This window comes from Echeneis naucrates, chromosome 18 (genome assembly GCF_900963305.1).
Source record: "Echeneis naucrates chromosome 18, fEcheNa1.1, whole genome shotgun sequence".
In the NCBI taxonomy this organism is placed as follows: Eukaryota; Metazoa; Chordata; class Actinopteri; order Carangiformes; family Echeneidae; genus Echeneis; species Echeneis naucrates.
Window position 1 is genome coordinate 8,385,134 of NC_042528.1, and position 19,274 is coordinate 8,404,407.

Below are 19,274 nucleotides of genomic sequence, written 5' to 3' on the forward strand. Positions count from 1 at the left end.
TGAGTGCCATTAAAATCATTGTCTAAAATCATGTAGCAAATCCACCGTCAAGCGACTGAGGCACTATTGTTGCTTGTGCCGCCCCTCTCAGAGTTTTAGGAATAACTGTGACAACACAGTGACTGCAAGTACTAGAATCTTTTCTTTAAGCGGAGCATTAAGCGTAAGAATGAGTGGGCAAATGGAGCAGTTAAAGAGGTGGAGATGGTGTTGGTGGGGGCGTGGGAGAGACAGACGCAGGGATGTGATGGGATATTCAATTAGTTTTGTTTAGCACTTCTAGTTTGTTACACGCTTGTATTGGTTTATTGCGCACATTTACACACTTATAAGTGACAAAAGTCACTGGACACAGTTTGCCTGCCCTCTCATGAAGTTAGAGGGAGACAAAACAAATGCCGCTCTTGTATGCTCACCTTTAGGAAAGCAGAAGTATTTGTGCTTTTTGCCTTAAATAAATTTTCTGTCTTCTTATGCATGTTTTAAAAAGATTAGCAGATTTTATTATTTTATTATTTGTCAGTTAAGACTTTTGAAAGTTAACCTATAGGCCTCTTTTGTAGAGGTACTGTGGATGTTTTTTTGTTTTTTTGTTTTTTTGCACCACTGGCACATTGCACGGCAGCCGATTTAGAAGAGTGAAGGCATTGTTCTCAACTTACCAAACAAACTGAGTTGATAAACTCCAGAAACTCCGTACATATTTCCCTCAATCAGGACAAAATGAATTATTCTGTGAAATAAAATTATTGTGTTTTCCGCTTGTCTGTGCCCCGCCTGCAGCCTAATAGCAGTGGTCAGGTGGTCGGAAAGGTTCCAGGACATTTCACCCCAGTCCTGGCTCCCTCCCCACACCACAGCGCTGTGCGACCCGTCTCGCTCTCCATGCCTGACACCAAGCCCATCACCACATCCACAGAAGGTGAGTCTTTGTGCTTACTGCCCACCACTGACACCCACTACAAATGTCTCCACTCCCAGTCTACACCGGGCAAACATCCTGCAGCTGTACATCCTGGAACAGTTGCAGTTGAAGTCTATTTGTTTGCTTTGTACATTTTTGTGTCTCCCACTTCTTCTTCTTCTACTGCTCAGTGTTTGCAAAATTTGTTTTGAGGCCCCAAGGGCTCTGCAAAAATAACAAGAAGAGAAATGTGACAGTGCTCAAAGCAGTATTTCTTTGGTCTCACTGACTACAGGAATGAAGTTTGGTGCATTCATCAGTGATGGGTGTAGTTCGAAAATACACATCAGCACTTCTAGCACTCATCTACATTACTGCTTTCAAGGGTGTCAGCTGTTATTACAATGTTCTACAGTGTGAACCATAAAGGAAAAAAAAAAAAAATATATATATATATATATATAAATACACATTAAGCTAAAATTTATTTGTGGGAAATTAGATGCATGTTTGTTAACAAAACGTCCAATTCATTAAAAATTGGGAGTGGGTCCAAAATAAAACCTTGCAGGATTCCACATGCACAGTTTGTTGTTTGTGATGTTGATCGATGACTTTATTTGTATAGTCAATGTAAGTCATTGTGAATAAGAGCAACAGCTGCTGTTAACTGTAAATCAAGCATGGCTTTCTTTGTAATGGTGTGTTACCCAGGCTACTCAGCTCCTGGCACCCCGACGGCTAATCGTTTCGTAGGCCTGAGCTCGAGAGATCCCACCTTCCTCCACCAGCAACAGGTGAGAGCTCCCACTTGAAGCACTTTGCTCACTTGCTCCTCTTATCCTCTGTTTTTTTTTTTTTTCTTGTGTCACCCCCTCATTCCCCTACACATCAGATGCCCTCTGCAGCAGCCAGTCACTCTCTGAATTAGATTTGTAGGAAGCATTAAACTGTCATGTTAGACTTGAGTGCTTTTAGATCAGAGCAGAGTTCCTGTAAGCTGAGGTCAAGCATAGCACTCACTTTTGGCATAAAAAATTACCAACTTGTTGAGTTTTACTTTTTTTTCCCCCTCAAACCTTAAAGGACTGAGGCTAAAGTTAGCAAGTCTTATTGATAATCAACTCATTTTTGCTTTTACTTCTCTTGAAGTTCTCTTTACACTGCTGTTTAAGTCTCTGTCCTACTTGCACTCTTGATTCAGTTTCTATTTTGTCAGTTTAGTTTTGAGTCAATAAGATTATTTTCTATAGACATGTAAATAGTTAAAAATGTTCTGAAAATCAAAATCTCCAAGCAGCGCAGAATTAACCTCTTCAGTTAGGCATGAATAAAGGTAAGGTAGGGTTTACGTATCGTAACAACAGGCTACTACACTAAATAAATAGAATTTTTAGTTTTAATAAAAAGATCTAACATATGACTTTCAGTGATTGTGTTTGAGAAGAAAGTCACTGGAATGAACGTGTCAGGAAACTTACTGTTGTTGCGTGGTCACTACTCAGAAGATGGATGGGACATATGGGTGCCTTTGAGAGTGTAATGTGCTGAACTGTTTTCCCTTCGCACATTATTTTAGAAAAACATACACACACACATACAACATGTAATCAGCACAGCCCCTCATTTATTTCATACAAGCCGGATATTTAGTGTTGGCGTCACGCAGTTACTCCAGCAGTGGTCATAGGACAGATGTGGTGATGTGGTGCCCTGTCTCTGTCTGTATGTGTGAGTGTGGTTGTTTTTGTGAGTGTGTTTGTGAGGATAGGAGTGTTGCGGTGTTGTCAGATGGAAGAGAGTGCTCTCCCCCACCCCATCTTATTGAAAGCGTTGGTCTGAGGCCAAGGCTTTTCCAACCACAACTAATTGAATGCATCTGCACGCGGCTACATAATAATCGCTGGGTTTCTCCTCAGCTCGCTTTTTGTGTGTGCGTGTGTGTGTGTGTGTGTGTGTGTGTTTAGTAAAAATGACAAAGCTGCCCTCTGTTTCCTCACTCCTCTCTCTGTCTTCTTTTTTACTCTCTGCCTTGCACTTTCCCAATTTTTCCCAAAATGAAAGTTGGTCAAATAAAGAAAAAAGTAAATGTTTGTCAGCAGTGGTAAGATGCTTTTATTCCACGCAGTAGGAGGAGGAGGAGAGGGAGGATTCACTTGGTTGATGTTGCACAATTTGTCTTCCACATTTTCTAGTAGCCCTGCTACTAGACTACACAAGACAGCAGCACTGAGCGTAGCTGCATGACCCGCTGAATTTTGTCCAAAGTTTGGAGGCAAAAAGGACTCTTTGTTCTACATATTGAAGTGTAACTCATATATATATATATATATATATATATATCATCTGAAGAAAACAGCATGGTTGTATAATAAAAACAATGTCATGATATTTTATTTGCTAAATTCTAATTATCCACAAATGAAATGAATAATTTAAAAAATTATTTTGATCCAGCTGCATGACAAAAGTCATTTCAGCCTCGGAAATGAGAACTGTTCAGCTCAGTCTGGAGACTGCGTTACATCTGAAATAAAAAATGTAATAATTGTATGCACAATAGTGACACCTTTCTAGTAGGTCATTACATGCTATATATATATTAATAAATGTTGTCATCAGTGTAAGGAACTCTAAACAGTCTCCGCTTTGATTCATCATACTTCAGCTTGTCATGGTTGTTTTTGTTTTCTGTGGTATGATTTAACGGCCTTGGATCTGGCCTCATGAAGCGGGACTGACACCAAGCCAAGTCCCTCAGGACCAAACACGTTCACTGAATACTCTGTCATTGTCCTCAGCTGTGGATGGGATGTTTATTATGTGAGCTCCATGAGGTTTTACCAACACCTCTAGTTGTCTCGTTGCACCCGTTGGTTGCCTGTCCGGTTATGATAGGGAATTGAGAGTTGGGCAACATTCTTCAACGATGTGCTTTCTTGAAATGTGGTCAGCTTTTGGGCTGGACCATGGAGGTGTACTGTTCTTTGTCTGTCTGTCTGTGTGATGGATAAAGGCCATAACGAGCTCTGCATCTGCCTCTGCTGCTGTCAGAGCCCCCTTTGATTTCTCTTCCACTGACAAAAAACAGAAGAGTCAGAAAGCTATTCAGTTCATAACAGGAATTATTGCTTAATAATATGGTATCAGCAGAGAAGAGACAGCGTTGATTATAAACTATGAAAAATAATAATTGGAATTGTCATATTGATTCAATAAAGCTAAAATACGAAACAATTCTAATAACTTAAGCTTAAACAAGTCACTTTTCAGAGCAGAGCCTATTTTAAGATGTAGTACAACAAAAATAGAAGTCCCTGGACACACACACACACACACGCGCACACACACACACACACACAGTAGGCTTCAGAGATGAAAAACACTAAACAAAACAACACCACCACACGCTCCCACACCTGCTCTACGATTCCCAGGCAGCGAATGTGTGAAAACCCTCCATTCATCTCTCGCCTTGGTTAACCCCTCGAGGGAATGCCACCATCTAGCATTCCGCAGGGAAAGATCCATGATCAGATGTCATTTGGTATTATCTAAGGAAGGATCCTAATCCACAATCTGCCTGCATCTGTTTGCTAACGTTCCCCGGCTCCGTCCCCCTTTTCCCCACTGCCTGTGCCACTCTGATGTGCCGGTGCCAGTGGACAGATGGCAAGCCCCTCGAGGAGCGGTGGCACAGAGCGTCTGGCCCAACCCGCACATTCTCTCCAAGCTTTTGTCAGGCTGGAGAGTGCGGGAGTGGCATTGGGGGTTTAGTCTCCCAACCTTCGATAAACACAGTGGAAAGAGCAAGATGCATTGGTTCTTATTCAGCTTTATTCAATGGCTATACAAGGCAATTAATCAATTAGTGTTAATAAATTGAATGGTAACACAACAGGAGGTTATTACATCATTGTGAAGCTTTTGACGTTCATTCTCTTGAGCTTCTCTGTACGGCCACTAATTCACACTTACTACAGAAAAAAATGAAGGCGACTAACAAAAAAGCATGACTGAATTTAAATACAGCTTAAGTAGGAAATCATCATCATCTCTTGATGTGTTCATCCAGGTGCTCTGAGAAAAAGCAACACATTTCTTGACCGCTGCAAATGGTTTTGAATATTCAGCGTTCGCGTATATCTGATTAAATCCCTCTTAAGAGCCTCAGCAAAATGTCTGCCACTGCACGCAGAGTGCTAACAGTGCAGTTTTATCTTGATGCATTACTAAATGAATGTGTTGACCACAGGACAAGGTTAGGTTGGTATTGGCAGAGATAGCTCTCAGCTGGATTGACGACACGTGCGCTCGCATAATGCATGCAAAGGAGACACCTTTTGTGCGTGGCTTTTCTGTTGCAGTAATTTGTAATCTGTATGTAAGTTTGGCATGTATTGAGAGGTGAGGGAAAAGGGTTTGTGTGTGTGTGTGTGTGTGTGTGCATATGTGCGTTTATGGAGGTGTATGTGTGTGCGTGTGTATATGCAGTTTCACGTCAGTGTAATTTTGACCCCTAATCAATGAAAAAAAAAGTTAGCTTAATAAAGTCTGCATGCTTTGGGGCATGCGCACTCTGTCCTGGATCTGAAAGTGCACTCACAGTGAAGCAGAGATCATCGACAGGGTGCATGCATCCAGTGATTTGCATGGCTTCACTGGCTAACCAGCCACAGAAACAGTATCCGCTCACAGAATAAATCTTAATATGATGCCACTCTCATTTTCTAACTAACTACTTCTTACTTCCAGGTTAGCTGTTAGCACTAACTATGATTGCATGTTTTTCTTTGTGTCTGTTTTTAGCCAAAGCTTTGATTTAACTGTAACCAACAAATTACGAACACACTGATTCCATTCACTCTTTTCATATTGTCAGTTAGGGCTAATTTTGGAGTCATTTTTATTTGTACTGATCTTGCTCTAGGCCTGCATGCATGTGTACAGAGTTGTAGTGTAATCTGAAGTGGAAGTTGTCTTGGCCCAGTGATCTGACTGCTAGGTTTCAATTGACAGCTGAGGAAGTGTGACTGGAGCGTGACTCAAAACGGCAGGCATTATGGCCCCAGTGCCACTGACGACACTTTGGGGATTACTTGGCAAAGGTAACCTTTTCATTCTTTCATCATCTCTGTCTCTCTCACACTACATGTTAAGAAAAACACTCTAAAAACTGATAATGCCATATAATGTATGATTTTCTTGATTGTCTACTCACATGTCAAATTCACATATTTTACATATAAATGTAATATAGCTGTGACTCTACTGGTGAAATCACACAAGTTCCCTTCTTTTTTTTTTTACAATCCCTCCTTTCTCATCCCTCCTTTACTATTCTCTTCTGTAATTGTTTCATACCTTTTTTTCTAGCTAAAGAGAGCATTAGATTTGGTGGAGTTTATCTTTGGATAGAGCCGTCTCTATGTTTACTGTGCTATAGAATTTTTACCAAACAGTGTGTGTGAATTGTGTTTAAAAAAGATACCATGAAGTAAATTGAACTGCTTTTGAAATGTGGAAATTGAATATTTCTTGTCTGTTGAAAGCAGCAAAGTTGCAACTTTGCTAAAATTTCTCAGGGTAGTATGTCACAGCTCTGTTCTTCTTCACCTCCACAAAAATACTATATTAATATTTCATGATGCAAACTTCAGTCACACTGAGAACAAATAAAGTCAAAACATGTAGAATAAAAGTCATTTCAGGTCAGACTCTGTAGCCATTGGAACAAGCTCAGCTTTGTTGGATTTTGTGCTGAAGTCATACTTTATTCCCCTTAAGTTAAAGTTGCAGAAACCCCCCATACCCTTCCCCTTCATCTGCCTGTATACTGTAAACCCCCCCTCTCTCACTCTCTGCGGGAAAAACTTGAACCATTTCACCACGGAGCAAGCTGAGCTAAGCCTTTTCCTGTTACGTCTCCCTTTTCCCCTTTTCCCTGAAAGTGTAGAGCATCTGTGTGTGTGTGTGTGTGTGTGTGTGTGTATGTACAGCTCATTTTGCGCCCGCTGAAGTTACAGCCTTTTTTTTTTTTTTTTTTGACAAACACACGCAGACAGCAGAACCCCCTTCAACAGGCCTCCTAATAGGCCAGTGGAGGTAGCAGAGAAAAATGTCCCCTGCAGCTGCTCCAAGTCTCTTGTTCAACGCGCGCAGCAGCTAACTCCTCCACTTTTCTCAATGTGAGCGTACAGTAATGAGCGCAGATAAAATGACCCCAACTGATTTGGTTTATTTGGTTACAAAGATGGGATGGTAATTCTATTAGAATTTTTTCTCTTTGATGGATTATACTTGGAAACTGCTCAACATACCAATGAAATCATTCGGATTTCTCTTTTATCTTAGCTTGCCCTTTAAACGGAGCCCTCCACTATGCCTCTTCAGTACTAGCCCCAAATTAAAACGCTGCTAGACTCGCATGTTGCCATTGTGCAGGAAATGGGTCAGCAATCCATTAAGATGCCATTAGATAATCTAATTTAGGGAGCTAATCCTTAAACGAAGCACGCTGTATGCCCAGGCTGTGCTTGCAGGGGGTAGAATTAGTGAGGTTTGGAGCTGGACAGGTTAAGGGGAGGCCATCTTGAAGGTTACCTAAGGAAATGCATCAATGGAGGTCAGGTCTTTTAGTCAGGTCCAGAGCTGCTTGAAGTGCAAAAACATGAACTTGTATGGAGAGAAAACAGAAGAGGTTTGAGGCCGCGCTCGCATCTTGGCAGCTCCAAAGGGAAATGTTTGACAAATTTGAACAACAATACTCACAATTCCTGTAATATGGCACCAAAAAATTTAATTTCCAGGAGGGCCTGTACATGTTTGCCTGAAATATTTATCTTTGGTGGGTCTATGTTTCATTGAATGGGGCCCTCGCTCAGATAGTTTGTCTTTTAAGTTCAGCCACACTAATCTACAAGTCTTATTCAGCTGTGATGGGATGGTTCCAGCCCCCTCCCCACTTAGTGACTTAGCCTGATCAGAGAAGTATTCTTTACATAAAAATCCAGCCGAGCGCAGCTTTAGGTTATAAGATGCAGATACGTCCTGACATCCATCGATTTTAACAAGATTAAAACCGATCTGCCGCTTAAGTGTGCACAAAGGCCCTCGAGTCGCTTTTGAGGCTGTGTGGTCCCCCTGAATGTAAGCCATTACCTGAGAGGAGTTTCATAGGGAAAGACAAACACAGAGCAATGGAAGGAGGGAGGAAGGAAGAAAGAAAGAAAGCGAATAGGGAAAAAGAGCGAGCTACAGCCCTTGGGCACTCTGTGCGCTCTTTGTTCACCAAGGTAGGAAAAACTTAATCCCCCATTTCCTGTCCGATGATTTTTGGCAGGGTGAAAGAGAGAAGGAGGGAGGGAAGAAAGCAAGAGAGGGAGAGAGGATAGGATGAGGACGGATTGGACGGGGAAAAAAAATTACTAGAGAGGCTTAGCCTTGAGATTGTTTTTAACTCTTTGCATGCTGAAATGTAAAACTTGAATGATGTTTGTTTTTATTTTGAGCACATCTTTCCCTCCCTGTCGTTCTTTCATTCACTCTTTCTCAAAGAGTCTGGCTCTTAGGCCAGGAGGTGAATTGAATTTGCACTTCCATTGTTTTAAGTAAAAGAACAGTGAATGGTGATTTGTATAAAATTCAGACTGGTTGATGAGTTGCTTTCACAGACGCTCACATTGTTGTCTAACCGTGAAGACTCACAAAGAACTGAGTCTGTGTTTCACCTCTGTTCCTCTTCTTCTCATCATTCATCTGCTCCCCTCAGCATTTTTTTCCACGTTCCTCCTCATTTGTCCTCACTTTTCCAGTGTCCCATGCTCATCCCTTTTTTGCCGCTCCTCTTCTTCCTGGGTTCAGTTTTTCGCCACTGCAGCGCAGCACACCAGGATGGTGCGAAAAGTTTGTTACCGGTGAAATCGGATAGCAAATGTGTGACACAGGTATTCTCAGACGTAGCAGGGGTGATGTGAGAGGTGGGAGGGTGTTTAGATGAGTGCACACTGGGGGCCTGCGAGGGAGAAAAGGAGGAGAAGGAGGGGGTTGGGAGTAGTGGTGGGCTAATTATCTGACATCTACGTAGTGCAGCACCCCTCGGGAACAACATGCTGTTTGTTCCCGCTCGCGTTTTCAGTTAGCACCGTTGCTCCCCAGGAACAATCACTGTGTTGTTTTGCCATTAGCGTGAGATGAATAGGGATGGGACAGCTTTGTGTAGGAACCCCCCCCCCTCCCAACCCCCCCAACACACCAGCACCACTTTTTCCCCACAACCCACCCTCCTCTCCACCAACTACACTCTCCCTCTCATGCTTTTCTATACTGCCATCAATGCAGAACGGAGGACCTGCGTCACAGCTCGCTTACATGATGTCCTTCACTGGGAATCATCAAGTGGAATCATCTCATCTTAGATTAATCAGCTTGTGCTGCTGTTCCTCTTTTTACTCTTCTTTGTTTCAGCAAAACAAAAATAAGACCTTGAACCTTGATGACTGTCAGCAGATCAGTGATGCTGGTCATTAGTGTTCAGTGTTCAGGGTAATAGAAAGAAAGAGTCTTAATTTTTATTTCATGCTGCTCAAACAAGTTAATGACATGTGACTAACCTCTCCGTCTCTGTCTTTTTTGTCTCCTCACAGTCCTGGTACCTGGGCGAGCTTAGTTCCATTCCAAGTGTCGAACGGGACTCCGATTCTGCCAACAAATGTCCACCAGAACTACAGCATAAACATCATTGGTGAGCCCCTGGTCCCCGCTGAAACAGGGAACTGAACGCGCAGAGGCCTGGTTGACCCCCAGGGTGAATGGGTGGGTGGGGGTGTTGGTGGTGCAGAGCTAGCACTACAGGTGTCCGCAGCCATGGATGAAACCAGCAAAGCAGCATGAGCTGCACAATCGTTCCCCCCACCCCCACCCAGCCCTGTCCCCCGACCCAGATCTCACCCCTTCCATGTCCCTCCCTGCTCCCATCCTTCCCCACGATGGACCCTGGCCGTGAAGTGAAGACGAGGCTTGGTTCAAAAAGGAAAGAAAAAAAAAAAAAAAAATAGAAAAAGCCCGGCCCACACATCCACCACCCACCAGTCAGTAGTTGTGTTTGCAGAACTTTTCTATCCATTCAAATACTGTGATGTATAGATGCCTTAATGTTTTATTGCATGACACTCTAGTCTCCTAGCGGCAATTCCTACTATTTTTCCATGTTTGGGGAAGATGTAAAATCTTGATTAACACACACATACACACACACCTCGACAAACACGGACACACACGATGCACACAGTCACACTCACACAAGTGAAGAGGTCTGCGTATCGACAACCTCTGCCTGGTGGATGGCTCTGAGACTCCAAGCTCTCCAGCTCAGACCTCTTGAAAAGAGGCTTTCCCATGTCAAACGATTCACTGTGTACACCATAGGAACAAAAAAAAAAAATTGAATTCAGAGTGTTTCTTCTTCCGTTTGATTTCAGTTTACTGTGATATGACTCTTTGTTCAAAAAATGTGTTGACTTTGTTTATTGTTTTACTGCTACTTACTTCAAGAATTAATGAAAACACTTAACGTAAGAGTTGAGAACTCTTCATGCAGTTTTGAAAAACACTAAAAGTTTGGCTTGAGATTGGACCCCTCATTAAAGAATTTGTAACTCCTTTACAAAAGGATATAAAAAGATGGAGAAAAAGAAAATCTCGATAGAGGCAAGTGCAATTGAATTTTTGAAGGGAAGCTATCAGTCTGTCAGCCCTAAGACTCTAAAGGAAGGGGGATAAATATTAAATGGATTTATGGGTAAAATGTGTAAGAAAGCATTTGAATTTGATTTTATCCGTCTCCTCACATGAGAAAAACATCAAGCGCAAAAGGCATTTGAAGGCAAGCACGAAGCCACCTGTGCAGCGCAAAACCAGCACTTCTTTTGAGCCCTTCCCATCATTATGGGAAGTTTTTTATATTTATTTGGGGGAAAAAAAATAAGCAGACATTAGTAAAGAAATGAAACACACAGAGTGTGTTTTTTTTTGTTTGTTTGTTTTTTTTTGTTTTTTGTTTTTTTTTTTTACATATGCTCTTGATGTTATTCTGAGAAATGTTCAGAATAACATCGAGAGCATATGTATTTGGCCATCAGCTTCTGAAGCTTATGTTTACAGAAAAAAAAATATGGAATGCAAAGTGTTAATTCATGGAAATGTACAATTCATGCAAATGTACAGCAGGCTTATGTGTAAAGCTACAGTTTGTGCAAGGTTAACTACAGTGGAAGAGGTTGAAAACTGAAATTATGAATCCAGGTGGTGACAGATCCCTGAAATCTAGAATTGTGCACGGCATGTTCACAGCCATTGCCTCTCCAGTCCAGACATATTTATGAAAGGAAAATCTCTCCAATACTCTTAATTTGCACGATGACATATAGTCCACATTACGTGCCTTGCCTTTGAATATAGAGACATCACTACACTTGTTTTTGCTGCATTTATCATTATAGAAAAAAATTAACATTTTTATGATAAGAATTGTTTTGTACTCTGAATGAAATTGGTGATTTTTAACTTCATGTACTACTCTATCTCACAGTTACATTGCATATCAAGGCTGTGTATAGTTGCCGTTTAAAAGTTTGTAATCAACCAGCTTTTTTTTTTTTTTTTTTTTTTTTTTTTTTCCAGTATTTTGGTGGTTTTTCAAATAACCTGTCATCTTTTGTTTTCCTTATTTTTTTCAGTGCTCATTTTGTTCATCTTCCAGTTACTATTGTGGAGGGTGAAATTCAGAATTATGAAAATTATGCAATACCAAGTTTTGCCTATGTAGGTAGTGCTTATAGATGCGTCAATTATTAGAGGCTAGTTTGGAGATAGACAATATTGTAATGCATTTATTTTGTTGATATTGTTGTTTGTCGTTGTTGTTGTTGATGATGTTGTTGTTGTTGTGGGTGTTCTCCTTTTTTATTGACCAAAGTGGGGACTGCTTTCTATGCAGTGTATGACAAGGTCTTTTTTTTTTTCTTCTTCTTCTTCTTCTTCTTCTTTTTTTCTCTCCTCTTTAGCTTATAGGCCTACCGAATGATGGTGAGACATGTTCCAGTGTATTTTAAATTTGGGCGTTTTAGGGGGAGGGTCGGTATTTTTCTAGAAGTACTTATTAAGAAATGCACCCTTGGTCTTTCTATGGCTGCAAAGTCACTGATTGGTCTACTGTGACTCTTACTTTCAACTTTCCACTTGGGGTGCTAGCATTTGAACCTTGAAGGAGCTCATTTTTCACAGGAGAGACGGCTTGACTTGAGTATGACAATCATTTTGAGAAATCACTTTTTGCGTAGAATCTCAACCCCGGCATAGATCCCTCAAAGCCGCCACATTTGGATGGATGCCGTCGAGTGCTTCTGACGAATCCAAGGCCATATTCTATTATAGACGTCATCGAATGCAATTCCCAAGTAGATGCCTTAAAACACATCAGTGAAGTGGCCTGTGACCTGCGCAACAATCACACACCGACTAATGCTCGTGAGACCTGTCCAAATCAGTTCCCGACAGGCTCAAGCAAGCCTTTAGAAAATATTTTATAAGTAGTAGATTTGTATAAATGTATATATGATATGCACTTATGTCGATGACTGAGATACTTCCCCAGCAGAGAGCCCCATAGAGAAGAAAATGATAGACCACAGAAGCATGATGTTTTCTTACTTCATGCCCAATGGTCCAGTAGAGGCTTAAATAGAATCCACTAGAAGAAAAAATTATAGCACTTAAATAGCACATAGGCAATCGTCTTCTTCCCCATACAGTGTTTTGACCCTACTCACAGACAAAAACTCTCAGGCGTATTACAGGGCATTATTTATATCAATTATTATCTTCACATTCATGATGTTAAAAAAAAAAAAAGAAAAAAGAATTAATTGAAGACTTTGCTTCTGGAGAGAGCGGCGCCCCTGATGCTGCTATGACATCTTTTGCACTCTTTCCCCCACAATCGTGAAAGAAAGGAACGTTTCCCGCGGTGAGACGCCACGAACGGCGAGCTCCTCCAATGCAAGAAGAGGGCGAAGAAGCAGAAAACAATTTTTGAAAAATAATCCTCAAGTCAAGCTCAATCTCTCCATCTTCATCCAGATTTCTTATGCAGGAAAAAAAAAAAAGTGAAAAAAGTCACCCCGTTCTATGTGCACTGTTCTGTCTTTTTTTTTTTTTTTTTTGGGGATTTCTCCTTCTTCTTTTTTCTCTTAAAAGAAAAACTACAAGTGCTTTGCAGCCGTTGGCCATTGGAAACCCCACTGAAGTGCATTGTCCCCAAGTGTGTTTGCGCGCGCGTGTGACAGAGAGAGAAATTGTGTCAGGGTCACTGTGTTGTTGGTGTTTATTTGAATAGGAGACTGTACATAAAGGGGAATATCCTGATTGCATCAGTAACAGTAGTCTATGGGGTTGAGCTCTGCTGTGGCAGCTGGAGTGTTTGTGTGCATGCGTGTGTGTGTGAATTTGTGATCGAGTGCCTCGACACTACACATTAGGAGAAGATGAGGGTCTTTTTATTGAGCAAGGAAAAAAAAGCCTGCCATAGGACAGGAGTTTGTACACTGTAAACTTCGTTGAGAGTCTTCTCAGAAGCCCTGATTTGTAAATCTTCAATCCTAGGGAAAATGAGTCAATTCCATTTTAGGAAAAAAAAATAAATAAAATTAATTTGGGTTCTTTTTGTTTGTTTCGGAAGCTGGATTTGAGTTACAACTCTCCAGATTTCCCCAATTAATAGAAACAAAAGTGTTCTCGTCAGTTGTTGTATTCCTGTATGTAAAGTCAACAAAAGGAGGAAAATGTTCTATACAGATCCATAAATATAAAAACAACAACAATGAAGGCTTTTTTATTATTAATATTATTATTTCTGAACTTGGATAGTGCGTAGATATTTACATTTGGGAAATACTTCACAAATATTTGAATTGTTGTCTTTCATTAGTGTGGCCATAGTGAGTGTGATGTGATTCTTTTCTTTCTTTTTTTGAAATGGGTGTGAATTCTTGTCCAACAAGATCGTGGTGTGAGTGTGTTTCTTGTAGCAGCTGGGAGGTGATGTCACTTAACCAGTAGAAAAGGCCCCAGATTGCACCTGATCTTAAGAGAGAAGCAGGGTAAAATCTGCAGTGACAAAACGTCCTCAATGGATCGATTCGGTCGTTTATTTCAGTTTCTTTTTCTTTGTGTTTCGTCTGAGAGGAAATGTTGCGAGACGATTGGTGCTGCATCCCGCCATATTTCAGACTGGCCAATGTTGAGCTGTCTACTTAGTTCTTCGTGGACTTAATCTCTTAAAAGTAAAGTATCAAATCATCACTCATTTTGCACTTTCCACATCCCTGATGTGATGGAAAAAACCTCCAGTTCACAGTACAAACATACATGACTCTGCAAGTGCTTCAGAATAGGGTGCTGTACCTACCAGCTGGGAATAGGTAGTGTATTGAGCATGGTTACGTGTTTATATTGCTACGCAGGGTGTGATTGTAGCCTGCTGAAAAGCTCTTGAAACATTATGAAATTAGGATCAGTATTCCACCCATCAGCAGCTTCAAGAGCCTTATTTTAAAGACATACTCACCATTACCTTATTTTAGAAAGTATTATGTCATTGATCACTCTGATCACTGAGAAGCAGGACAACTTTATGCAAGGAGGACCTGTGGCACTCATGCAATATGTGTGATCTTCCTCTTAACCTGAATGTGTCGCATCGTGTCGGGGCAGAGAGGGCGCATACACACAGACTTCACGGAAACGTTCACACATTCATCCTCATCTGACATGAGCAATACACACCTTCCATACTTTTGGCTAGCTGCTAGTCACTCGGCATCAGGTTGTTATGAAACATGAAAACCAGCATTTTTACAGGATGTAACATTCACCAAAATATGACAAAAAGATAGCAATGCAGTGCCTGTTCAAGCTGTCCAAGTGTCTGTTGTATATAATTGTAAAATGTGATAGACTTACTTTCATATGTGAAGAGGAAAAAAATAAACAGCATCACGCAGAACAGAATGTGGCAAAGTCATCTGGAAATACGCTCTTTATCACTTATTTGGTGTTTTTGGAGCTTTTTTTTGTGATTTATTAATTTCTAATTCTATCAGTACACAATGCTCACAGAACCTTGTCCAGAACCTGAGAGGAAAGATTCGTGGTTCATTCTTTTTCTTTTTTCTTTTTTTTTTCTGGGGGCGGGGTGGGGGGGCTCAGTGGTACATTAAGTGCAGTGAAAAGATGAAAAAATGTGTTTTCTTTAAAAAAAAAAAATTCACCAGTTTTCTCTGCAGGGCTGATTTTTATTTTTAGTTTTTCCTTTTTTTTTAGGGGGGGGGTCTTGTGGCACTTTTACTTCCCTCTGCGCACACATTTCTACTTAATGAATCATGTTGGAATTACTATGTAACGAACAACAACAACAACACCAACAAAACAATATGTAAACAGTCTCCAGTAGTGATCGTAGTTACACTGCAAGTGTGTGCAAAGGTGTATGTATGTATCTGAATGTACGTTTTAGAGGACTTTTGGAATCCTATTTTTGTTTTTTATCTTTTCATTTACAGGTTAGGAGTCAGAGGTGTCCATTGTGAACTGTATAGCGAAGGCCTCGATATCCCTTCTTTTATTGAGTTTAGAAACGCCAAGCATTAGGCAATGCCTTCAAGATGGTTACATTTGGTGCAGGGGCTAAAATTGCCACAAGATTAAAATCAGTGTAAATAAAGGCTCAACTTTTTGTGATTGTTACTGTTATATCCAGCCTATACTGCTAGCAGCTGTTTTTACTGCAGTCAATTACTGGAAGTGGATATATTTCCTATGCAAAACTGTTTAAACAATAAAATGAGCTATGCTACAAAAAGGATGTATATGTTCTGGCTCTTCCTTGTGTGTTTTGTTTTTTTTTTATATATTTGACTTGAAATTAATGAAACCCAAATATGAATGGCTCTGCTTGTTTTGTTTTGTTTTTTCTTTTCAAGAGAGGATAAAAACAACCATTTGAATCTTCATGGGGAGGAGGAGAGGATTTGCTCAGCCTTGTGTTGAGAGATTTATAATAGAAGAAATCAAAAACATCAGATAGTGTCATCAGAATGATGGCTTTTATTTTTGATATAACAGTGGAAAAACACCATCCTCAACACATCCAACCAAATGTAGCACCAGTACCAGTAATTGATTTGACTGATCAGAGTGGTTATCTGATCAGACTATAAATCATCTGATATAGTTTGGATATATTTTTATGAAGTGGAGTGCTTGTGTTGGGATGAAACACTGCAGCGCTCAGTCGAGACAGTGCTGCCATCTCTGCTCATGTAACTCAGCGGCTCTTTATTCAGATGTTTCACCTCACACAGGAGTATATCTGAATTCAGGCTGAAAGAGGAAAATAAATATAGTATCTGCTGCAGGGGTGGAATGAGGACAGTGTCAGATCAGAGGAAAGACGACTATTTGACTTTCAGTATTATACTAATTGGATTTTGGTGATTCTCGGAAGTGTGTCTGTGACAGTTTTCCCTGAAAGCAAACATTAGTTTTCATATCCTGAAGTGATCCTGTGACCCCACATACCCATACCCATGCTTCTTTGTGGTATTACTCCAGCTAATCTACTGTAATGCCCCAATCCCTGAGGAATGGGAGACAGACTACAGTGTTTGGACCAGAGCACAATCAGTCTGCTGGGACTTCAGAGGGTCATATGAGGTAACTTCCATCTGGGTCACTGTGTCAAGTTCATGAAGTTCTGATCTAGTAAGCCTTTGTAATGGGATTGAGGATACTGAAGGGGGCAAAAGTCAAGAGTAAAGCGCCATTTGAGTCTCATTGTGGATCTATGCAACGGGCTCAGGGCTCAGCAGGGCACTTGATGAAAACAGCACGCACTGTTGGTGGCACCCATGAGAGCAGGTGCCCTGTCCACAGCAGGGGTGCCCACCTAATGGCCGGTTCAGGGACTGCATGTTGCGCACACAGAAAAAGCCCACCTGGCCTCAGGCACAAACCGGAGTTCATTTGGCTATCATTAAAGAGGACCAACAATGTGGCACGCTGATATAAAATTACCCGATCTATAATGGTAATCATTACGCCATTTATCAAAATTGGCCGGTTGAGTCAACATCTGGCTTCAATAGTGGGCTCAGTCAGTGAGGGTCTTGGCAGCATCTTGTACCCTACATTTTTTCCGCTCTCTTTTATCAAGGCCTGCTGTCAGTGATTTGACGAAGCTAAATAGATGATGATTTGGCCCTATTATGTTTCGCAGAGCTCAAGCAAAGGGGATTTGTTGATTGCCTTTATGTTTGTCCATTTTCCCCCATTCTTCTTCTTCTTATACTTCTTCTTCTATCCGTATGGCTCCAAGAGAAGTAATGGCGCCTTGTGGTTCTCTGACGTGAGTCTGAATGTGTACTGAAGAAAGTACAGAGAGGGGAGGAAGCACAGTGAGTACTCTCACACAAACCTGTGAGTGCAGAGGCCGGCCTGGGCTGCTGGACTCGAGCCAATGCCAGCACAAAGAAGTCTGTCACATCAGAGTTTTATGGGAGGAATGTAATTTTCATCTCGTATGCTGTTGGAATCAGGTAATGAATTAATCTGATCCTTTCGTCTCCTTTTGGCATCAAGGTCTGAGCATAACGCACTTTATCTAGCAGGAAGTCATTAAGGCAGAATCTGTACAGATTTTTCATTAGTTTATGAAGTCATGCAAGATAAATATTATCAGTGTTTGGTGCAGACACGGGAGCGCTTATGATTGATGACAGGGCAATTTGTCATATTTTCTGTGAAAATAAGCTCACAACAGAAAATGTTTCAGCCGCCAGAGCCTCTTTGATGGGAGCGGTTCAATGTTTCGGAAACACACTTGTTTCCTTTCTTGTTTGAAAGAGTTTGAAAAGAGGTTAAAAACAAAGGCGCAGCCAGGAGACCTTCACTTAGCTTCACATGAAGACCTGGCTGCGTCCACCCAGCCATCATCTCGTCTCACAAACTGTTTCTTAAACTGGTTACGCGGCAGGGTGACAGACATGAAAATACTTCATGAAGGATTTCTACAAGGCAAGAAATTGCCTCCTTCTAGAAGGGACTCGTAAGATCTCAGACAACAGCCTGTGTCTGTTTGCAAAAATGTTGAAGAGAGCTTGGGGAATAAAAGAGGGCTGTCTGAAAACACGCTAGTCTTAAATAGTACTCTCAGCTCTGTGTATTCCCACACAAATTTGCATAAATTTCATAGTCTAAGTCATGGACCGTGGTTGGAGTGTGTTATTAGTCTATCTTTAGGTGGCAGTACAGGCTGATCAGACTGAGGGTTGTTGTTATCTCATTGAAAGCACCCTGGTATTACACCCAGTGGATTGAGAATGGGTCTTAAGATCGTGGGATTTGTTCACATATTAAAGCATGTCTGTTTGGATGCGCAGAAAAGAAACAGGTGTTCAGTGTGCGTATGTGTGTGTGTGTGTGTGTGGGAGAGAGAGAGAACGAGAGAACTCATGTGTGTGTCTTTGTGTTTTCCTTGTGATGTTTGTTCGCAAGCATGCGCACACATAGGATGGGAACACGCTGTTCATGTGTGTGTTTGTGTGTGTATGACTTGACAGAGGGGTGGGGGTGCTTTATTGAAAAGTACTCCTCTCCTCCCCTGTTCAACATGCTGGATTAGCACCAGCAGTTTCCCATGGAGCCGTCCCTCCCAGCCCCCTGCCCATTTGCATAAGGCGCAGACAGGCGGAGATGTGACAAACAAACCTGGCACACACAGCACCGGCTGCCTCCTTTGCATGGACTCTTTCCCTCTTTCTCGCCGTGACGAGAAAGAGGCCTAATATAGAGCTTGAGCAAACCCACCTGTGCGCGCTTTTCACCACAGATGACCTGTTTCCTGACTCCAAACTTTACAGTCTGAATAAACGTAAAGGTAGCGCCAGACTGGAGCTTGAGGCCTGTGTTCCTCCTGGTGATCATAGTGATTCACAAGTAAAGGAATGCAAAGGGCTGAAGGAGGTGAGAAGGGCTTTCATTGCTCTGTCATTTGGACAAAACTCCCCTGAATCAAAGTATCCTCCCCCTCGTTTTTCTCTTCCTCCAAGATGGTAATGTTCACCTTAAAACATCTTTACTGTACTGGAGCTACATAGCACAGCTCTCTGCACCGCTGTCCAGCCGCCAAGTTCCTATCAAGCCCCTGATTTATGGCGCTTGATGCATTCCTTGGCCCTGGCAAAGAGGCAGTTTAGCTGAAATATGAGAAGAGATGCAGAGAACACACTCAAAGTGAGCTTCAGTTTAGCCTGCC

At 41.5% G+C, this 19,274-nt stretch overlaps 1 protein-coding gene across 11 annotated transcripts in view; it reads left to right on the forward strand.

Annotated features, from left to right (window-relative positions):
• Positions 1-12,855, forward strand: part of LOC115058525 (nuclear factor 1 B-type) — a 62,625-nt gene extending 49,770 nt beyond the window's left edge. For 3 of the 11 annotated variants that reach the window (XM_029525882.1, XM_029525885.1, XM_029525881.1), the window contains exons 9-10: positions 5,924-6,012; positions 9,550-12,855. In XM_029525882.1, coding sequence (XP_029381742.1) covers positions 5,924-6,012; positions 9,550-9,682 — 222 coding nt within the window. In that variant the 3' untranslated portion in view covers positions 9,683-12,855. Of the gene's footprint in view, positions 1-783; positions 968-1,618; positions 1,702-4,604; positions 4,626-5,923; positions 6,013-9,547 lie in introns of all 11 variants that reach the window. The other 8 variants (XM_029525876.1, XM_029525875.1, XM_029525877.1 and 5 more) reach the window with 5 other exon arrangements.
• The last annotated feature ends 6,419 nt before the right edge of the window (positions 12,856-19,274 follow it).